The 22,783-nt window shown below is 35.9% G+C and overlaps 1 protein-coding gene across 1 annotated transcript in view; it reads left to right on the forward strand.

Annotated features, from left to right (window-relative positions):
* The window catches only part of RYR2 (ryanodine receptor 2), a 479,557-nt gene that overhangs the window by 222,592 nt on the left and 234,182 nt on the right, over nt 1–22,783 (forward strand). Inside the window, exons 14-18 of the mRNA XM_026085098.1 lie at nt 6,135–6,299; nt 7,609–7,730; nt 9,378–9,561; nt 10,332–10,467; nt 16,952–17,047. Of these exons, the coding sequence (XP_025940883.1) occupies nt 6,135–6,299; nt 7,609–7,730; nt 9,378–9,561; nt 10,332–10,467; nt 16,952–17,047 (703 nt within the window). The remainder of the gene's footprint in view (nt 1–6,134; nt 6,300–7,608; nt 7,731–9,377; nt 9,562–10,331; nt 10,468–16,951; nt 17,048–22,783) is intronic.

Genomic DNA, 22,783 nt, shown 5'->3' on the forward strand with positions numbered 1-22,783 from the left:
ATTTCAGGACAATACAGCACAAATGTATTGGGGAGTTGCTGGTGCCGTTGATACATATCTCAGTAGTTTATTTCTTCTTTGAAGCAAATGGGATAAGAGAACTCATACACTGAATCTCAGGACCGGAGTCTTCAGCTGAGGTTGCACCAGGGACAGTGGAAAAATATACTGTCCTCTCCTATCATATGGATAATTTAGTCCAAAAAATATATGAAGACAAGAATTGTTAGTGATGCAGAGAGTATCAATAATCTGTTGTCAATACGAAAAAGGTAGTAGGTCTGTATTTTCTAAGTAGCGTATGCAAATGAGCGTGTGTGGTGTTTTGGAGATCAAACAATGTTCTGTTTGAAGTTTCTTCCCTTGCTTTTTTCAGCCTGAGTTTGGAAGTCTTATTTGAAGGTATTTTGAGGATTTACATTTTGAAATGTCTTTGTTCTACCGTGAAAAAGATGTCCATATTTTTTGATTTAGTTGTTGTTAAGAGACCAAGCCTACTATATGCTGAGAAGAGCAGAGATAAAAGGTTATGGGGCAGATCACCATGTAGAAGGGCAATCAATTCTTGAAGTAACATGTAATCAATTCTTGATTCAAACAGTAATCAATTCTTGAAGTAACATGATAGTTTTAAGAGAGGTCTATAAGCTTATCAGCATTTCACAGATGATGAGAAAATAATCTTACTGACATTCAAATATGGATTTCCAAGGAAAATGGCAATTTGGAAGATCATATTTGATGGTAGTTTTCTGGATATCAACCTTCATTTTAACTGAAGACTCATTTGGAAGAAATTATGGAGAGACCATGGAGTATCTGGTTTGCGTTTCATTGCAGAGGATGAATCCAGGTTGCTGCTCAGAAGTTGTTGAAGGAGTGTCATATTTCACTGTGAAAAAGACAGTAAATCAACAGATTTACTAGGATAAATACTAGGCATTAAAAATTTTAGGTGCCTTCCCTGTCTGGCAAAGAGCATTGAATAAATATGGCAAAATAATAGCTGTTCTAGAAAGACTTCTGTAGATGAGATAAGCAGCTTTAGGGGTCTCTCTTTCTCCAAGCACATATGGAAGAACTATCTAACCTCTTAGTTGTGGTGTTCAATGTGATTAGCCCAAAAGGATTATGCCTGGGGAAGAGGGAGTCCCCAGTCTTCTCTGTTAAAGCCTGAGCATTAACAGTGGGAGTATGCCAGGACAGTAGCTAGATCTTTCCTTAGGTTACAGCAATTTTAGCCCCTTTCCTCCATAATCAYAATTCTTCCTTTCACTACCTTAAAAGTACATAGAGATCCCACTTGTTGTACTATAAGTTAGTTAGTTTTAAGTAGGAAAAAACAGATATGGGGAAAGAATACCCTTACTTGCATTGTTCCTAATTTGAATTCATGCTTAAAGTCGCAGTTCCTTGAGGCATGTGAGTAGATGAGAATTTCAGTTTCCAATTAGAAAAAAAAACAGTGTTCGTGTTTGCAGAGAAAATACTGAAAATGTGTCCCCTGTGTAATCTGAAGATTTGGAAGCAAATTTAAATGTTCAACATTTATTGTAGTTTTTAACCTCAATATTTGCAAGGGCTTTGCTCATTTTAAACACAGTAGCTTGCCAGTACTGCATTTAAAATTTAAGTGTGAGAGAACCAAAATGCTTCTATTTTTGATCAAATAGCATTTATGAACCAGAATAGTTTTCTCAGGTGCTCAAAGTAATAAGTGTGCATGTATTTGTGTGTATGTGTATATATCTATATATACATACAAATATATAGATAAAAATGTATATATATCAAAAATATTTTTACATGAATGAATTATATTTCATATTTATATTATTTTATTTCTATATTTATTTTTACACAAATGAATTATAGCTATCTGCTCTTACATGGTAAAATTCTTTAAATTTCTCAGTACAATAAAGAGATGTGAAAGCTTAAAAAAATCACAAGCCAAACAGTGCTCAGAAAATATTCATATTCTGAAGAGCTAAGAGTATCTTCATTATTTTCTGCAAGGTGGGTTTTATGCCTCAGTTATTATGTGTTACCCCAATAATTATTGTTGCATCAGAATTATATTAGACTTTCGAGCATTTAGAATTCAGGAGGTTTTTTTTCTTTCTTACTCATAGTCTCTCTTCATTCAGCTCAAGATGTCTGCAGATATGTATAATTTGTTCCCCAAACCATATGGTTCATATATAGATTCGATTTTTGTAGTGATTCAGTTCTGTAATTTTTTTTCTTTTCTGCTTGTTTAATTTTGATGCTTCTTTTTGATAAAAGGCATTACTTTAATATCATTTTCCACTGAAAGAAAGTAATTTTCTTTAATTTAAAAATGTTTATACATTCTCTATAAAGTTGATTCTCTATAAAGTCTATTCCCTCTAAAGTTTTTTTGTAAATAATGAAAGAAATGGAATAAAATTCCATGGCCTGTATCTTTGTATTTCCATTTGATTCTTAATAAAATTTCATAATGTCATGTTAAAAAAACCAGCCATAGCTTTTTCCATTCAGTGAGATCTGCTAGAATGTCAATGCTGAAGTGTGCACAGAAAGTACAGGCTGGGTCAGATGACAAGAGAGAGAATTGAAAGGAAAAGGCTTAATCATGGGAATCCTTTTTGCATGTTGTAAGGAATTATAGAGAAACATTGTAATGAAATAACACTTCTAAGGCTAAGCTTAATAGAGTAGTTATGTTCACCATTAAGATAAAATCATATGAAACAATTTTGTCTGTTTAGCCTACATAAAAACATGGAAGGGTTGGTCTGTATTCTTGGATGTCTGGAATAAAAGCTCTGTTTATAACGAAGATTTCCTTATGGGGAGAATTCTGCATATTGTACAATAAAATTGTTTGTTTCCAGTGCATTTCTTGTTGCTTTGCATCACTGAAGTGGTTTAAAGACTTGCAAATAGCAGTTGTCTYTGTTTCTTATGTTCCAGTTTACCAAATGAAGAATATCGTTTTTTGATCTTTATCTGTGTCGAAAAAATTGATGTTTTGGGATTGTGACTAAGTTGAAAATACAACTGTTCTTTTTCTTTGTAAATATGCTGTAGAAAAAAAGTAGCAGGTGGTTATGTAACGATAAGCTGTGAGGAGAGTATAGCGGGCTGGAATCTTGCAGCACGTGAGGCCTATACCAAAAGGCAGTTATTAAATTATGACATATGGTGATGTCAGATTTTTTTTTACAGATCCTGATTTTCACTGATGAACTTTTTAATGATAGCTAATGAGCCTGGTCCATTAGATGCACTGTTTCAACTACCTGCTTATTTCTTGTCGTGAATCCAGCACCCCACTCAAATCTTCCCCTTTATAAACAACCTCTGGTTCCTGTTTGCTCCCACAAAGAGCTCAATGTCTTAAAGCTCCCAAAGGAATGCTCTCATGCTCGCGGCCCCCACACCGTTGCTGAGCTTTCCATTTTTTCCCTCTACTCAAATCCGTCTTTTACTGTATGCTTTCCTAGCTGCTATGTTTATCGTGCAGGAAATTTAAAAAAGGAGTGGGGGAGGAAGCTTGGTTTAAGCATGCTTCATATAGGGAAACAAAGCATTATTTTTAAAAAGTCCTACAAGAGTTTAAGTGAACGTGATTGAATTCACTCTGAGTTCTAATTTTTACATGTAGAGTTGCCAGGGTATTTAGATGGGTTAGGACAGAGAATTTGCTTGGAAAATTGTTGGCACTGCAATTTCCATAAGTGAATTTAACATTAATTCTAATTGGGATGGAGGTTGAAATATCAAACCCCTTTAAATCTCTCTGATAGTTAGTAGAGATTAAAGAAAGTTCGTAATAATATTTTAAATTGCTAATCATATATGTTATTGAAAGACTTTTCTTTATGAGAAAATTTGTGAATTCACATATTCACATCTTAAGAAACTGGAAAACAGGCTAGAAAAAAAAATTACAGTGTAGAAGCACTGAAGATTAATGCAGATAAATGCTTATAGCTTATGAAGATAATTCAAAAGATTGGAGCTTGAAATCAGCCTGTCATTTCTTCATATGCCAACAGGACCTAATTTGTTTTTTCTTGTATCATTATCTGCATGCAATTTCCTATTATAAGTAGCTTTTTAATTTCCAACTGTTATTACATTCAAGTTATTTGTGTTAGCTTTTGAAAGAAGTGAATGCAACATTAAGAGAAATTATATGAACAACCTAATGAATTAACAATGAAATAGAAACACACAATAGCTCAGTAATCAGCATTAGACATATTAATAAATCAGTTATTACCACCTATCAATGGACAAGATTTTAACAAGAATTTAAGCACTTAAGGAATTCAGACATTTACAAGATAGTGAAATTAACACTTGTGTCAAGAAACAGTTTAATAAGCTGAATTGATGAATATGTTATCTTGGGGAGCTTAGTGTTATGAAAAGTAATAATAATAATTCCACCTGAGTAATAACTTTTTTTTCTTTTAAGTGCTTCAAAATGCATTTGTAATTGTAGGTGGAAAAAAATCTAGTTATATGACATCTCCCTTTACTTAAGAAATGCTTTTAAAATCCTTTAAAAATTAGAAGCTGCTTTTCTGTTCATTTAAAAAACACAGTCTTTTGTCATCTTTTCCTGTGAAGCTGTCTCCTCAAATCATTATGTGTGTTTTGTGTAATCATTCTCAATTTTTCCTAAAGAGTAGTTATAATAGGATAGAGCATCTGGGAGAAATTTTTATCTGATTATTTGTGATATTAGTCAGAAACTGAGGGAAGTGGTTTGCCCTCTAATGCTGATCAGAAGAAGGTTGATGCTGCTTTTGGTTAAGGAGATCTTCTTGTGTGGCTTTATAAATCCTTTGTTCGTGTATTGAACTGCCTCTTGAGTGTATGGCCTGAAATAGGCTTGCAATTTGCCTAGCTGCTTTTCTGGTCGGTGGTGAAAGCTAAGCAGCTTCTTCCTTAGGCACATGCGAGAACCTGCACAAGCAGAATACAGGGACTTACTGCTCCAGTGAATCTGCCTCTCCTGTTGAAACGGTGAAAGGACAAGTGAAACAGCATCTGCAGCACCAGCGCTAGCCTTGGTTTCGSCTGCAACAATTGTGACATATTCCCTGTCCTCTCAGGAGAATTATGAATAGTTTCTATATCAATTACTTGATCAAATGCATCAGAACTAAGAAGTCAGGAGTGTTTTCGGTTACTCTCAATAGAGAAGATTTTTGCCTAAAATGGAGCCAGTGATAGAGTCTCAGGAATGGGTAGATCCARCCTGTAGTGAGGGTCAAAGCCCCCAGAGAAGTTTTGGGCCTAATTACATTGACATCTTTTCTACAGTTACAAGATATTACTGTTCCTTGTAACACATCTTTTCCATGTTACCTGTGGATTTAACAATTAGGTGAGGGCACACAGAAGGTTTATCGGTCAGTTTAATCAGATGATTTTGGAGAGATGAAATGGATCTTCTGCCAAGAACCAGGATGCACAGCCCATGTGTTTTATAAACTGATGCCTGTGAGGAAGGGATTGGTTCTTATAAGAGCATTATTTTGGGGAACACCTCAAATTATAATTCCTCTGAAGAATACTTCCCAGAAGAACCCCTACCCTCCCCAGAAATCTGAAAATTGATATGAAATACTCACACACATGCACATGCATATATATGTTAGCTAGGTGAGGTGGTTTGCCCAAGCAGATTATTTGGGATACTAAACTTCCTCTTCTGAAACGACTTCTCTATGTGTAGGACCCCCGCTGGATCTCTAGCTGGACCCAGCTAGAGATTATAGCCTGCTCTGCTAGGGACTTCAACATATTTGGTGTTTTTTCACAAGGTTTTATGTTTCAATAATGACATGTACTGTCCGTTATGATCCTAGTTCTTTCCCAAGCAGGTGAAATGAATGTACCTGCTTTCCTAGTGTAATGAGCTAGATTTTTGTATAGATGGGATCTCTCTCCCTTTCTTTTCCCTAGTTAACCAGCAGTTACAATTTTTCCAGTTTTTAATAGTTTTATTGAAGAAGGATCTCCAGTATTCTCTCAGGTCCTGTACTGCGCAATTGTCCAGTATTAAAAATTTGATGCAAACGTTAACACATTGGTTATTGTTCTTGTATACATTTTTTTCCCTTCAGGAAAAGTTGGACGTAGGGACGAGAAAAGAGGTGGATGGAATGGGAGCACCTGAAATAAAATATGGGGATTCGATATGCTTCATACAACATATAGACACGGGCTTATGGCTCACATACCAATCTGCTGATGCGAAGTCTGTAAGAATGGGATCTGTACAGCGCAAGGTGAGACTGTAAATGAGAATGCACTTTATTCAATCACAGTCTGGCAGGGCATGGGAACAAAAGTGAAAAAAACTGCAGGCAGCAATTAATTTCTAGGTATCAAACATTTTAAACTTGTCTTCATTTCAATATAAAGGTTTTTTTAGTCATGTGTTGAAAATCAAAGTTACATCATGTGCTAAATTCTTAAATTGAAAGCCAAACAAAATATGCCTGTTAGCCTATAGCCTTTAACCCCAAAACATTCTTAAATTTGGAAATACTTGAAGGCAAACTAATTTGGTTCATTGCTGAAAGAAGAAACCTGTAACAACTTCAAAAACACTAGTAATAGTCTGTATAATATACTAAAATTCCTTTCTTCAATGATGTAGTTGGGATTTAGGAGGCATTAAATTCAAAGTTCTTGCTTTCCATGTTGTGCTGAAATGTTAGATTCTCATTTTGATCCCTGAGGGGTTTCTTCTTCTTTTAAGGAGTACTAACCATGGTCAAATAGAATGTTATCTCAGCATAATAAAGGAGGGAAAAATTAATTTCAAAATTTAAGACAGCTTTCGGAAGCGACTTCATATTTGTGTTTGTCTTCATTTTAAATGTCTAACTTGGCAGGAAATGGCTAATTCTCAGCATGGAAAAAACATTTAGGTGGTCTTTGAAAAAAATAATGAGCTCTATTAGAATCCTTTTTAGAAGTAATGTGGTGTTTATATGCAGTGTAGTATTTTCTTTCAATGCTGTATGTCCCTGAATTTCAAAGGTAGAGCAACCTTTGGTATACTTGGAGGGTCATGCCTTATAATTTTTATATTTTATATCTATCTATCTATCTATACACACACACACACACACACACACATGCTTGCACTTATATCCATACACAAACATATTTATGTAAAGCTATTATATAAAGACCTATAAAGTTTCTCTTAAGAATTCCACCTTACTGGTAAGGTTGATAACAAACCAACCAACCAACCAACCAACCAACCAACCAACCACTTTAGACTTTTGATTTCTTTATGTTTCTGTATGTTGTTTACAACATACAGAACTGTACGTTGATTTCTCTGTATTGTTTACAGAAGCTCTAGCTATGAGATTGTCATAGCATTGGACCTTCTGGATCGGTACAAGTGTGTCCTTGCACACAGGGAAATAAAATAAAGGATTATCTATTTTTAATTAAATTCAAATTTTCAGTGCCTGACTTCATAATTTCTTAGCCTGCTTTTCTGTATGAAGTTTCATTCTTATTTGTGAATCACATTTCATTTTGAAGTGACTGCCTTTTATTTGTATATTGCAGGCAATAATGCACCATGAAGGTCACATGGATGATGGTTTAACATTGTCCAGATCTCAACATGAAGAATCCCGTACAGCACGCGTCATCCGTAGTACAGTCTTCCTTTTCAACAGGTTTATAAGGTGTGTTTTCTAATGATCTTTTTATGCCCTTTCTTTTTTTCCCCCTTTTGTTCTATTCAAAGTGGTCATTAACATGACAGTGAAAAATTAAGTCATCAGAAGAAAAAACTAACGAATACTTCTGAAATAAACTTTATGCCAATTCTTTGTCTGTTACCAGCAGAGAAGTACCTTGACAGGTATTATTCAGGTTATTTTCTCTGTCTTCTAATATTACTTTATTGTTCAACCTTGATAATAAATTTATAAACATACTACATCAAACCAGAAATGGAAACAAATCATAAAAGAGATATTTTACTTGCCAAAATCTGCTGGATGTTAAAGTAGGCAATGAGGTGATCAGTAGAACATGATTTAGCTTTTGGTTTTCCAAGTATAGTTTTAAAAATAATACAGGGTGTAGCTCGAAAAACCTGTTTGCTTTGCCTGGAAGAATGAGATATCTATGCAATTAAAAACTTGTACAAGACAAATATATTAAGTTCATAGTCACAGTTAAAAGTTTTCTTAAATAGATAACGTTATACCTCATTTTTCCCCTCCCCTTAGGCTTTCCTTATTTGCTCCCTTTTAATGCTACTTGTTTCTGTACTATTTTGCAGCATATGAAATATTATATTTTATAGTAATTTAGGCTTCTAAAAATACCACCAGATTTATGCAGCTTACATTTATCTTCCTACTCCAAACCTGTTCCTAAACAATACTGATAAAATGCTAATTCTCGAATGTTTGTGGCCTCGATAATTTAAGAAAGGCCACTCTTATTAGTGTAGCTGCCCTTAGGAAAAAAACGATGTGGGATAAGATCATACATAATAGTGAGAGTTTCATATGAACTAATTTTTCAAAGATGTTTTAGCGTGGAAGATGGTGACCTGAAGCAACCGTGTCCTAAATCAGTGTGCAGCTTAAGACATAGGTACACGAATCTGCTGAAAAACATKTAACCAGGTACTTGACAGAGGTTTAACCAGGTACGATGACAGAGGAAGCCCGTCAGAAGAGCTGACTGTTGTATGGCATTCAGATTACAAAAGAAATCCAAGCCCTAGATAATTTTGTAAATGAAACATTTTCTCGGAAGCTTCTAAGAATACCAGAAAAAAGATAAAGACAGAGAAAAACACTTTAATGATAAGATTTCACAAATCACGGAAATACTGAATTACAGTAGAAATTTATAGAGAATGCGTATGGGATCCAGTTACTGTTTAACAATTTAGTATTAGCAGAATGTTTCTCCAAGAAGGAAAAGTTGAAATGGGAGAGAGTTGAAATTATTCTAATAAGCGCATGGCCCATTTCTTTGCTGTAAAGCCAGTAGAAAAATTCGTGGCAACTTCAAATAACGTGGCCATAATAAAAATTAGGTTTGTCTTTGTGGCCATCTTTTGAAACGCTGTATTATTTATTCTAACAGATTTCTATTCTTCAGCTGGAAGCCTTCCTTCTAAATTTGTAATGGTTCYTAAATTTAGAAGTTTTCCAGCCCTGGTTTACCACTTGAAAAGAAATAAAGGAAGGTTGCCCCAGGCYGCCTCCGGCCGGGTTCCCCCGCAGCCCCTCCGGCTCCTTCCGGAAGGTTCCGGGCGGCCTCCTGCAGCGTTTCGTATGCTCAGGAGACTTTGCATCTTATTGCAGGGGCCTTGACGCTCTCAGCAAGAAAGCGAAGTCTTCCACGGTCGATTTGCCCATTGAGTCAGTCAGCCTGAGCCTTCAGGACTTGATCGGGTACTTTCACCCCCCCGACGAGCATTTGGAGCACGAAGACAAGCAAAACAGGCTGCGAGCGCTGAAGAACCGCCAGAACCTCTTTCAGGAAGAGGTAGTTCCCTCAGCTTTCCTCCTGGTTTTCCACCATCTGGTCAACAAGTTTCCTGCTGAAGTCTGGGATACTGATATTTAAGCTAGAGTACATTTTCCGTGTTTTTTTTTTCTTGCAGGTTTCAAGCTAATTGCTATGTGCACAATCTCTTCGGATCTGTTAATTTTATAGTTTTCCTGTATATTAAAAGGAATACATTTAAGGCCTTATTTCTTTTTTCTGAGTATTAGATACCAATATTGACCTCAAGCCCTGAATTATGACCCTAATTTACTCCTTATATGTGAAATAATTTCTTCCTTCATAGTTTCATCTCTTTAGACAAAAAAGTGATATAGTTTAATAAGCATGTGCTTAATTTTAAGCATATGCTTAACTGATTATTATTTCTCTGGTACTGATGGTTTGTCCAGAATTAGGCAGATATCTAAATGCCTTCTAGAGAGGAGACTTGCCTAAGATTGCACCTGGAATGCCATTTTGTTTTTTGTTTTTGTTTAGTTTTAGTTTATTTTTGACCATTTTGTCATGAATTTTTGTTACGACAGCACTGTAAAATGTTCTTCAGCATTTTTGTTTGTTTGTTTTTTAACTTTTCCACAGATACTGCTTGTCTGACTTTACTGGTCTGACTCCATAGGTATCTTATGTTTTGTGCATACTGCTTTTCATATGTTCTTTATTTTCTTAGCTTTCTGAAAATCTTATGTGTTTGCACCTAAAAAATACTTTTTTTTTTTCCTCTGACAATCTGAGCCTCTCTGTTTTAGGGTATGATCAACCTTGTCCTTGAATGTATCGATCGCTTGAATGTATACAGCAGTGCAGCTCATTTTGCAGATGTAGCTGGGAAGGAGGCTGGAGAAGCATGGAAATCTATTCTGAATTCTTTGTATGAATTACTAGGTAAGACATTAATAATCAGATGAAAAGAAATGTGTAGATATTTGGTACAGAAGAATTTCTACTTATGCAGAAAAATTAGGATAGAAATTAAGCACGTATATCTGGTTAGAACACCCTGCACTTAAAGAATCCAGGGATTTTGCATTTCTAGTCTTGCATATGGTTAAGAATAAAATACACTGAAAATGTTCAAATAATGTGATCTTTTCTGATAATATGTATTATGATAAATAGATGCTAACTTGTTTCTGACTTCAGTTGAATGATTGATTGCTTTTTTGTATCATTCCTGCGTATCTCCTATACTGCCCCAAAATGTGTAAACCAAATACATGTGAAGATGTCATCCTTGTGTTAAGGAGCCATGACATTGTAGTCAGTTTTGTATAAGTCTTTTCACACATCTGATTGCAGAATTGCAATGTAAATCTAAAGCTTCTATAACCAAGACCCGTTTTACTAATCAGTAATTACTAGTAGTTCCAGCATTATACTAGGATATAGTGTGCAATGGAAAGGTGCTGTCTTTTAGATGCACTATAACATGAAGATCTCATCCACTTGTGGCCACTCAGAATCTTATAGTGTCTTTTGTAAGTATGTAAGTATTAGCCTTGGTTTCCTGGTCAAATTTCTGTTCAGCATTTCACCTGATCTGTTTGCACAGTAATTTGAATTGCGTATGTTATTCTTTATGTCCTACTATGATTCATTATATAGGGTTATTATCCACTGCTATAGTTGTTTGCATATTTATTGCTGCTGTTTGACTCTGGAGAAGAGGCCAGATGTGTGTTTCTAGAACTTTAGGGTACTTTTCAAACTTAACCCCCCCCCCCCCAAACTATGTTTATTTTGTAACACTTGGCCATCTTGCTCAGTTCTCTAGACAGCTTTATCTTAAAATAATAAAGCATGCTGTAGAACTTGCAGATCTTTCCTTCCTAATATGTAGCAGATAAAAGCAGCAATTCAAAATTTGACTTTAGAAAATAAAATTTGAGGTGCTTATGCCTCTTTCCTTTCTGTTACACTTTTCAGCTCTAACATGGAGCCTTGCATGTCTTTAAAAATACACATATTTTGGCAAAAGCTTGAGTTTGGACACAGTTCTCATGCAGGACTGTTATCTCAGGCTTTCTGATAGAGTAATTGATGCATGTATCATTCTTATTCATAAAATCCCACTTAAGAGAAATGTGGTATTGCAAAGTTGTGCAAATAAAGCTATGTTATACATCAATTCCATTAAAAACTTCATAGCTGAATACTGAGTTTGTAGAATGAAGCAAGTCAAGAAGTTAGGAAATGTCCAGATTAATGTAGTGTGTTTACTATTAATTGGCTCTTTTGCGGGTATGCATTGTGAAACATGATCACGTACTAGTTTTTCTACAGGACCCATTACTTATTCAATGCTCATTTATTATTGGGACTTAGTTTTCTCTCCGTTACTCTGTATGTGTCCTTAAACCTTATTTATTGTAAACCTTTAAATCCTGTTTGGAAAACAAAGCCATTAATTTACCTTTGAGTTCTTTTGTGGCAGTTATGATTAGTGATCTGAATAATTACAGCTATTTATAAGTGTTCAGTGGAGACATTTCCGTAAGGCAAAGAGAAGGAATTATCTCTCTTTCACTGACAGGGACAGTTGCAGAGAGAAATGCAGGTAAAAAGTTTCCAACAGTGTTGGGTCCCAAATTAAGAGTTGTGGGATCTGACCTTTTTTAAAAGGCTATTTAGCAGTATTTCATGTATGCAAGACATGCTGAAAACTTGCATTCCTTAGAATTCAGAGGCTCAGAAAATGAGTTTTAAATGGCCTGCTTCACTTCACATAAACAAATGACAAAGATGAAATCTGTCTTGCCTAACTGCAAGGTGGTTTGTTTGTTTATTTGTTTACTTCTCTTTTCCTCTTCTTACTACCCAACAGCAAAGTGCTGCAAAGGCAAATACAAATGCAGCAGGAGTTCTGTATGTAGTAGCTTCCTCACTATACAAAGCCTTTTCATAGGCAAAGTAGGTCCATCTTGTGCTTTTGAAGGAGATGAAAATCCCATTGGGGAAAAAAAAGGATAATCAGCATATAGTGCATAGCCTTAATATGACCAGTGGGGTGCCTCCATCAGGCTCACTACCTCATCCTTCAGAGGAAACAGGAAGCTTACGCAATAAATATCATTGAGACAGCCAGCGCCTTCTCCTTTGCCCCCAGAGATCATGGAAAGAGCTAATTGAACAGTGGCTGCTGTCACTGTTGTCCCCATGGGCTGTTAAGATGGGAGATGGTTCCTCTGGCCAGGATTCTGCTCTAGAAGCTGCTGAGATCTAACCACATCTATGTAATTGAAGATTGTAGCATGATGCACACACACAAAGTGGTTCAGTTTAGGTTGCAAGGGATTGTGCCATTTCCTAACATTGCTGGATTTTCTGACCATTGTAAGGAAATTCTAGTGTTACTGTGTTTGATTTCCATGTTTTTTAATAAGTGCAAGCTAAATCCACCCTCTGCATCCCTCTCCCCAACTCCATAATTTGAAACACAGTGACAAGTGCAGGTGAGTCAGAAGCAGAACTGGAACTTCAGATGCATCAGTCAGACTGCTTTGATTTCAACTGATAAGAATGATTTGTAACAAAGGTACACTGTTTTCCTTTGTGCTGTAATTCTCTATGAGGAACCATTTTAGAGGTGGGTGGGAGCTTTTGGAAGTATATTAATGATAACTGATGATTTGACTTGGGAAGATGAATTATATCACAAGCTTTTGAGTCCAGATCCTCTCTCCCCCTCACCCCTTTTTTTCCAAAGGTAACTCCTTTCTGTCTTACCTTTTTCAAATGGAGATAGGTCTTTCTCATGTTTCCTTGCACATTACAGCTCCATTCTTTGTTTATTTTTGCAAATTTCTTTCTTTCTTCAAAATACTACATACGGGCTGTTAAAGAAAATGAAGAAAATATTTCCTGTTGTTTTCCCTATATTAAAAAAGCATATAGCTTTGGCTATTTCATTCTTGCAAGTAGCCAAACTGTTTAGTCTGAATTGTTTGAAGATAGCTCAACCCTTGGCAGGCAGAAAGGGTTGCAGGTCTTTAACTGTTAAAATTGGAAAAGTTGCTTGAAACTAGACTAGGCTTTCACAGTGAAAATGATAATAAATCTTAGTATCATAGAATCACAGTCAGTTGAGGTTGGAAGGGACCTCTGGAGGTCATCTAGTCCAACCCCCCTGCTCAAGCAGGGTCGCCTAAAGCACGTGGTCCAGGATCCTGTCCAGATGGCTTCTGAATATCTCCAAGGATGGAGACTCCACAACCTCTCTGGGCAACCTGTTCCAGTGCTCTGTCACCCGCACAGCAAAAAAGTTTTTTCTCATGTTCAGACAGAACTTCCTGTGGTTCAGTTTGTGCCTGTTGCCTCGCGTCCTATCACTGGGCTCCACTGAGAGGAGTCTGGCCCCATCCTCTCGACACCCTCCCTTCAGATACTTGTACACATTGATAAGATCTCCTCTCAGCCTTCTCTTCTCCAGGCTAAACAGGCCCAGCTCTCTCAGCCTTTCCTCATAGGAGAGATGCTCCAGGCCTTTCAGCATCTTAGTAGCCCTTTGCTGGACTCGCTCCAGTATGAGCTTTTCACCACACCATTATGTTTGTTACGTTTTCCCTCCCTCTGCTTCCTCACCTTAATACCTGTATGAATGCTTGAAAATACAACATTGTGTAATTAGGGGGGCTGTGGGGGGTGACTGCTCTTCCAGTCCTTTCTAACCTCTATCATTCTTTCTTTCAGCCTCTATATGCCGCTAAGTGAATCTGTTTTAACTATATATTTTTTTYGGGGGTTATTTTGTGTATCCTAGTGGCTGTTATTTTAATTATTAAGAATGAAATTGATATAGCAGGAATCAAACATTAAAAAAAGAATAGGTCCAGAGAGTTAATGTCCCACTTAAATAAGATGATGACCTTTAGAGCATAAACAATGGAATATAACAGTCTGTGGTTGGGCTGGATTATCCATAGATTTGTGGGAGTGTTTTTATAACCATTTAGTTTGTTTCAACTCCTGTTACATTAGGCACAGCTCAGTCAGACTGGAGGATCTAGTGGCTTGATCACGTAATCATTTCTGTAAAAAGTCTAAAATTTCCACTTGACAGGTCATACCCTCACAGGCCAGAGAATGCCTTCTGAAAGGCCTTCTCCCCCCTGCCCTTATGTTACTTCCCTAGCTGCATTATCTTCTGGCAGCTAATGCTTAAGAAGCCTGGCCTTGATCTAGCAATAATGAATTTGCTCTATTTTGAATGATGCTGGAGCTGCACAGTAATTGCGTGGATGACAAATGGATATTGCTTGCTTCTGTCTTGCTTCAGCAAACAGTAGTTTGCTATTGAGTCTGCACATAAAAATAAAGTCATGTCATAATTCATGGCTTTTGTCATGTCATTGCCATTGTTTGTGACATATTTCACTGTGACAGCAATGGAGGGTTTTACAGACTTCTAGCTGAGATTTTATACTATAGGGTATAAAAATGCTTGCTGAGTATCCAGTAGAACATCTGTAGGGCACATGTCCTTCCGCTCCTACAAATACATGTAGTCACTGTGAACTTTATTTGATCTGTTTCTATCACAAATACAGAGAGTATCTCTAATGGTGTGACTTTAATATTTGACTGATGACATCATGTTTTTCCCCCCCCCCCAATTTCTTTAAAGCTGGAAACTTGTTCAGAATGGTGGACCATAAAAGAAGCAACTGTTGAATATTGACTTTTGTTTTCAGTTTTGTGTGGCTTTGTGTCTCGTTTTATGAACAACTTTAACCACTGAATGCTAACCTTTCACAAACTTCTGTTTAGCTGCATTTTTGAAACCATCTATGTCTTATTACTGTTACTGAAGTTAACTTTACTAAAGTCAGGTGAAGCAGTGAACTATTATTGCCTTAATTTGATATTGGTACCTGGATGTCACATCTTTTGACCTTACTAAACAGTGGTTCATATTGATTATTTCAGTGAACTGCTGTTTTAAGTGTCAGAATGTCAAGTCCACAACTCAAATATTTTATGGATGAATGCAAAACACAGATTAATGGGTCTTGTTGAATTCCTGACATCTGTTCCCCATGAGGAGGTTCCAGAAAGCTATTTAGAAGGTAGCATTCTAGTACTTTCAGGCTAACATTGAAATTAATTTTGCCCATGAGCTGAGTCCTGTCACAACATCATTGAGAAAAAGAATAGTGATGCAGAAGTGAAAGGTTGGTTAGCACACAGGTTATGGAGTCAGCAAACCATAGGAATTCTCTAATGGTTCTTGGTAGCTAAATTAGGAAGAAATCTTCATGCTGTTAAAAAAACAGGAATTGTCATTGAGTTTGAGCGCACTCAAAATCACTCTTTCTCTCCCTTTGCTTCCTTTCCCTAGTCATAAAATGGGAATAACATTATTTCCTTGTATTACTTTGGGTTTTGTGAAGATAAAAACATGATTGATTTTGTGACAAATACCATTTTCACAGATGTGAAAGATCATTTTCAAAAAAAAATCAAAGCAAACAAAAAACCACATGCTGGTTGTCTTCTGCCCTTCCTTCCTAGTTAAAAAAAAAAAAAAAGGTTTATATTGAAAGACTTTCTTCATTTTGATTTACAGGCAGTCTTTTCCATCAGGTGAACTTGATATCTTAAAAAGTAAATGTATAATAAAATATTCAATAGCCTGTCAAATATATTTCCCATCTGCCGTAGCCCTAAGAAAATCTCATTATTAGTTATGTATTTTATCTAACCTACAGCTACAGTTGATTGCCTTTAAATTAAAAGTTAGAGAGAGAATCATCTGATATTATTCCCTGATGAAATTATTCCCTGATTATTCCCTATTATTATTGTTATTATTATTGTTATTATTATTATCTTTTTTGCTATGAAGAGTGGGATTTTGGTTTCTTTCTTCACAATGTAAAACTTTGTCAGTGTTGTGACTTGTTTGCAGTTAACTCCAATTAACAGATCTGTTTTGCACTGAATAATATGTAAGGAACAGAGGTTCAGAACAATTCAGCAATTTTCCTAAATATAAAATGCATAAGTGACTGACCTGTAGAAGCAGAGATTTCCATAGCCATTGTTTCTTAGCAGAATCAACGATTAGTGGGATCAATAGTGGCTAATTCATATAGAGTATTTTTCAGGGATTATTGAGATTATTAGTAAAACCAAAATAATTCAGATACCTTACAGGTTAATTTTAATGCCAAGAGAATACATGCCAAGGGCATTTCTTTGTGCTTTAATCTAACCATCACTCAAGTTAGCTGAATTTAATATCAAGAACATCAAAAATGGAACATTAAGAATCTAGCTTACTGGATCCTTTCTGGAAATACAGGGTTTCTTTTAATTCAGATGGACTTGTAACTGTGATTTTTTTTCTCTCTCACTCTTTTCCTAATAGCGGCTCTGATTAGAGGAAATCGTAAAAACTGTGCTCAATTTTCTGGATCTCTTGACTGGTTGATCAGCAGATTAGAACGACTGGAAGCCTCTTCTGGTATGTTTTTTAGTATTTTAACTTCATTATATTTCCAGTTTTTCATTCTTTAAAATTGGTAATGTACTCATTCTGTTTAATTATCCTGAAGTTCTTCCTATGGGAGAGTAAATTATATTATAAAATGAGATTTATATTTGTAACATTTTTACACATTGATTATGGTTGTAGTTCTGCTTAGCTTCTGTCAGTAATTCCTTTGCATTTAGTACTGTGTAATAATAAACTCAGCATTTAAGAAAATGATATTTTTATTAACTTTTGGCTTTTTACTCTTGGCTTTATATTTCACTTGAGAAACTTTTTGAGTTTGTTCTTTTCCTTGGCCATTTGATTCTAATGCTATTTTTTAATTCAGGCAAACAAACTATTTGTCAGAACAGTTGTTCTGCAGTTTTAGTTTTATTAAGTTGCTCCTTCTCTCTAATTCTTTTACCTTTCCTTTTCTTTGGAAGTCTGCATGTGCTTTAGCATTTGCATCGAACTAATTATGATGGTAGCCATCTGGAATGGTATAGTTTGTGTCATCTTGAAGGACTGTGGTGATAATGTTCATGTAATCTATTTGAGTCTACAGTAAATACCTATATATTTATATATTACAAAATTACCTCTATAATATATATATATTCCCTTTATTGTTTTTAATCATCTCTCTAATTCCTGAGGTTTGAAGTTCTGTTTCAAGTTAATAAGGAGTGTGCCTGAAACAAATCTGTGACTCGGGAGTCCGGGAGTTCTGTCTCACTTTAGATCCAAATTCTTTAAGATAGCCTACTTATTTTCCTCATTGTTACCCAATGTCCTTATTTTCTTTCTGAAGCCCTATGCTAACCTCTTACCATTCTTGCTTAGCAGGGTAGTGGTAAACAGAAATGTGCTTACATTTTTCTGTTTGGTGTTTTTGAAATGTGATTAGTGTCTGTGCTGCCCAAAGATAAAATAAATAAACTTTGTTTTGCGCTTACCCTGACCTGTACTATACTTCTCACTGAAACAGTGATCCTGCGTTCTGGCTCCTTGGAAGCAATTCTGTTCTCAATAAACTTACTCTGACACCCCAATACACTGTATTTTTAATTTACCAGTGGATTAATTATTTTTATTTTTAAATATTGCAACTAAACCTCATAAAAAACAATTCGGACTGTATTGGGAAAGTATATTTTTTGAGCAGAGTAAGAAATAAGTAGTGTAAACACTGCACATTAGGTGAATTTACATAATATCTCAAGAATTTCTCCTGCTGATGTATGATTCCTATTGGTGTTGGCAGCTTGATCCTGTGTACACTTTGCCATTTAAAATATAATTGTTAACATGACTGTATTCTATAGCAGGGCTTAAAAGCGGCATATCTGGCTTACTGTATTTGGCATGTATTAGTTTAAAAAAATGGATTTCATTGTTTTTTAAAAGAATTCTTTTGTTTGTGCTTTTTTTTAACATTACTACTCTATTTTCTTTATATGCATTTCTGTGTGCATGCCACTTCTTTAGTTTGATTTTTGTAGAGAAATTGTAGACAAATCTTGATACACTAAAGAATCTCTGCTAGCGCATCTCAAAGTTAGTGAACAGATACATATGTTTCTGTAACTATGAGCATTAATCTCATGGCTGATATTAGAGTTCTCTTGCCCCATTTTACTGATAAAAATACTAACTGCTTCTTTTTTTCATTTTCTTTTATGTGATAATTTAATTACTGTTCTTTTCAACCTGAAAATGTGCCAAAATGATGCCATATAGGCATCTGAACAACAGACCATAATCAAACTTAGACACAGCAGCTAAGAAATGAGATTCAAATAGGGGTGATTAGTTCTGGACACTTAAGACTGATTTTTGACTCTTTTCCAAGCATGCTTTTCATGCTGATGATTACATCAAAGATCAGAAAGCAAGTAATCCTGTTAGAAAGAAATATTACCACAGCCTGTTTTTTCCCCTCTTATGTTACACAAGATTAGTAAAAGTATTTATTGGACTCAAAAACATTCATAGTGTAAGGCCTCTATTCTAAATGTGATATTTAGCAATGAAATACTACTTAGAGTTCTACACATATAGTTACATGTACAACAATAACCAAGGAAAATATAGAATGGCATAGTAATACCTTTTAGTGTCTTGATTTGCCAGTTATGTGAATTGGAGGGTATGAAAATAAAGAAATAATCAAATTACTGAAATAAGAAAAACACTAACAGCTCCTTACAGGTATTATTTCTCACATTCGCTAGACAGATGTGTTAAATAAGCAAAAGCACAAAGTCTAAATTAATCTGCTCCTAACCTGACAAGGCATCTGCCTTGAAAATTATTACCCCCCTTTTATTAAAAAAAAAAAAGAGGAGAAAAATAGAAATATAGATAACATGTACCGCTTCTCCAATTTATATTATGCTCAGTGATGTCAATGTATAGAATATGGACACAGAAAAGGCAATATTGCTTTAAGACTTTTAAATTTTTTATATCCATCATTAGCATAATCTAGAAGGATATATTTCTTGTCATTATAAAAATCTCAAGTTGCACTAATATCAAACCGCACTAAATGTTCCTAAGAAATGTATTTGGAATATATCTTCTAGTGAAAGTTGATAAAATTCTATGTTTTAAGCAGATATTGGGTAAGAATAGTCCCATGGGGAAAAGAATAGTAAGCAACTGAAGACAGTTTTGCAATGCTTTTGTAATGTCTGTCAAACAGACAATCTCAGTTCCAATAGGTTCTATGTTTCGGCTTTTAATCTCACAATGTTAATATCTTTCTAAATTATAATTTTTATTTGTAATTTGATTCTTAAGAACATTTCAGTATGAATATTTGTGCTGTCCTATGTAATTTATATTAATCCTCATGCTCAGAATCAGTCCAACCAATTTAATACAATCCATTGTATTAGATGTAATAATTGTAAAGCTAGATAGAGACTTTTCTTAAGCTGTCTCTTTTATTGCATGGCTCTCTGGCTACTGTAATTTGGATCTCTTGTTTGATATTCTTTGACCTTCTTGTTCTGGTTCATGTTTATCTTTTTACAGTGAATATATGTATCAAGGTGGATTGATTGAAAGGAAAAATGCTGATGCTTTCGGTAGCTTCAAATAATACCACCCAGTAAAGTACATATAGCTGATGTGATAGGTGCAAGGGGGTGCTGCGGAAAAATCTTCACATTTGTGTTTTATCTAACTTATGTAGGTTTACAGTAAAATTTAGTAATTTACAAATTCATTTTGTAAGAGTTAATTATTAAGAATAGCACACAGGTTTATCAAATCTACTATTTACTTCAGGAAGGGTGACACATTTGAACAATTTTCAGTGTGTAGAGATTGCTGTGTTTTTAATTTTTTCTGCCTTCTTTTCTATCTATCTATCATGTGTACCTTGATTTGTCATTATTATCATCACTATCATTTTCCCTCCCTCACATTTTCTCTCCTTCACTCACCCAGCTGGAGCCATTTTGGAGTTGCATTTATCAAGAAATGTTTTCTGGTTGCCACTGTTACATTTTTACATTATGTATAGTATTTGTTACTGTTTTATTGGTGGATGACCTCTTAAGAATCTTTCAGATCTTATTTTTTGTAATTAGGCTACAAGTTCAAGAAGCAGAAAAGTTTGTAGGCAGACCAATGGGCAGGATAATTACGGCAGCGGTGAGAGCAATGCAGTAACCACCTTTCAAGTGACATTATCTGTAGTTTATTCCCATCATCTTGTTCTTGTAGTGTTGTGTATTTTTTCATGAGCCAGGAAGCAGCATAATCATCTGCCTTTCAGTAATAATTTTTCATTGATTACAGGGTTGTTCTTAAGAATTACAGTTTTCTTCCTTATCCTGTTCTTCCTCCTCCTAAATTATACTTCTGCTGTAGACAGATGTATCCTTGGAGTAATCGACATCTTAACGCAGGAATGCCGGGAGGGGAAGGTGTCCCCTGTTGCAGAAATTTCTTGGTTTATATTGGATTAGTAGGCATTTGGAAAGAAACGTCACAGGCATAACATAGTTGTTCTCATCAGCCTTTTACTGTGACATTCGTACGTTAGAAATATCCTCCCATTGCTGAATGCCCTGATTAATACTTTGGGACGTCTCTGTCACAGATCGTCATTTAGCATAGGCTGTTAAATCTGTTACCTCAGTATTCTTCAATGAGAACAGATCTGTCCAATACCAAAGAGGCAGCTGGTATGTTTATGTTTCCCTCAGCTTTGTCATGAAACATTCACATGCATTTTGCTTACTTTTCATAAATCTGTCCCTGAGATGAATTAACTGGAGCATGGGCAAATACTGTCAATGTCAGCGGTAGCAGCGCTCTCCCTCTCGGAGCCTGGGTGAACTGTCACAGCATTCACCAGCTATTGGSAAGATCCGCAGTGGGGTGATTGCTAAGAGCAGCTGCATGTTGGTGCTTCTCCTCTTAGATTTTTTTTTTCTGTAATCTCCTGGGGCAAGTGGATAGCTGCTTGTTGAGTACAGAAGTCTGTTGTTCTTCTCTTGGGGGGGAGGGCTGGTATAGCTATTCTGAGGCATTTGCCCATGCAAGCCTGTCCAGTCAGCAATGGACTTCTGTGAATTTCAATATGAAATACAGTAAGTGGAGGACTTCCAATGAAAGCTAATAAAGATATTTAATATTAGATTAGATACTAAAATCACTTCTGTAGCTTTGGCCTTCTAACACCAGTTTTTATTAAAAACAAACAAACAAAAAAACAAAACAAAAAACCCCACCCAACCTGACTTATTAAAATCTATGTCAGGGATTTCTCTCTAAATTCTATATCAACTGCAAAAAAATCTTTTTAGAGTGAGGGTTCCATACCTTGAGCAAGACCTTTAGGGAGAGTCATCCTTAAATTAAAACTCCCTGTGGCCTAGGGATTTGACTTCTGCCTTCATGATTTTAGTCTTGATTACACTCATAATCTGCATAGATAGTAAGAAGTGGGATATGTACATTCACCTCTCTCATTCAGTTTTTGCTTTCCTTCTCATCTAGCCTGTGCCCAAATTCAGTTCTGCTGAGCCTGGAATTGTGGCAGGAGCCACTTCCTGGATGAATTCTGCAAATGTTGCTATTCCTAAGACACAGGATTCCTCATGTACCTGGATGATTTCCAGGAAAGGGAAAGTGATATTCTGTGACTAAAGTTTTCTGTTTGGAAAAGCTAATTTTCTTCAGCAGAATTAGTGCTGGTACTGTATTAATGTACAAAATGGTGCCATTCACACCAGTGCTCGTATCACAGAATCACAGAATCACAGAATGGTTGAGGTTGGAAGGGACCTCTGGAGATCATCTAGTCCAACCCCCCTGCTCAAGCAGGGTCACCTAGAGCACGTTGCACAGGATTGCGTCCAGGCGTGTTTTGAATATCTCCACAGAAGGAGACTCCACAACCTCTCTGGGCAACCTGTTCCAGTGCTCTGTCACCCTCAACAGTGAAGAAGTCTTTCCTCATGTTCAGATGGAAGTGTCTGTGTTTCAGTTTGTGCCTGTTGCCTTGCGTCCTGTCGCTGGGCATCACTGAAGAGTCTGGCTCCATCCTCTTGACACCCTCCCTTCAGATACTTGTACACATTGATAAGATCTCCTCTCAGCCTTCTCTTCTCCAGGCTAAACAGGCCCAGCTCTCTCAGTCTTTCCTCATAGGAGAGATGCTCCAGTCCCCTAACCATCTTTGTAGCCCTTCGCTGCACTTGC

The sequence above is a fragment of the Apteryx rowi genome, unplaced genomic scaffold (genome assembly GCF_003343035.1).
Source record: "Apteryx rowi isolate R43461 unplaced genomic scaffold, aptRow1 scaffold_66, whole genome shotgun sequence".
Lineage (NCBI taxonomy): Eukaryota > Metazoa > Chordata > Aves > Apterygiformes > Apterygidae > Apteryx > Apteryx rowi.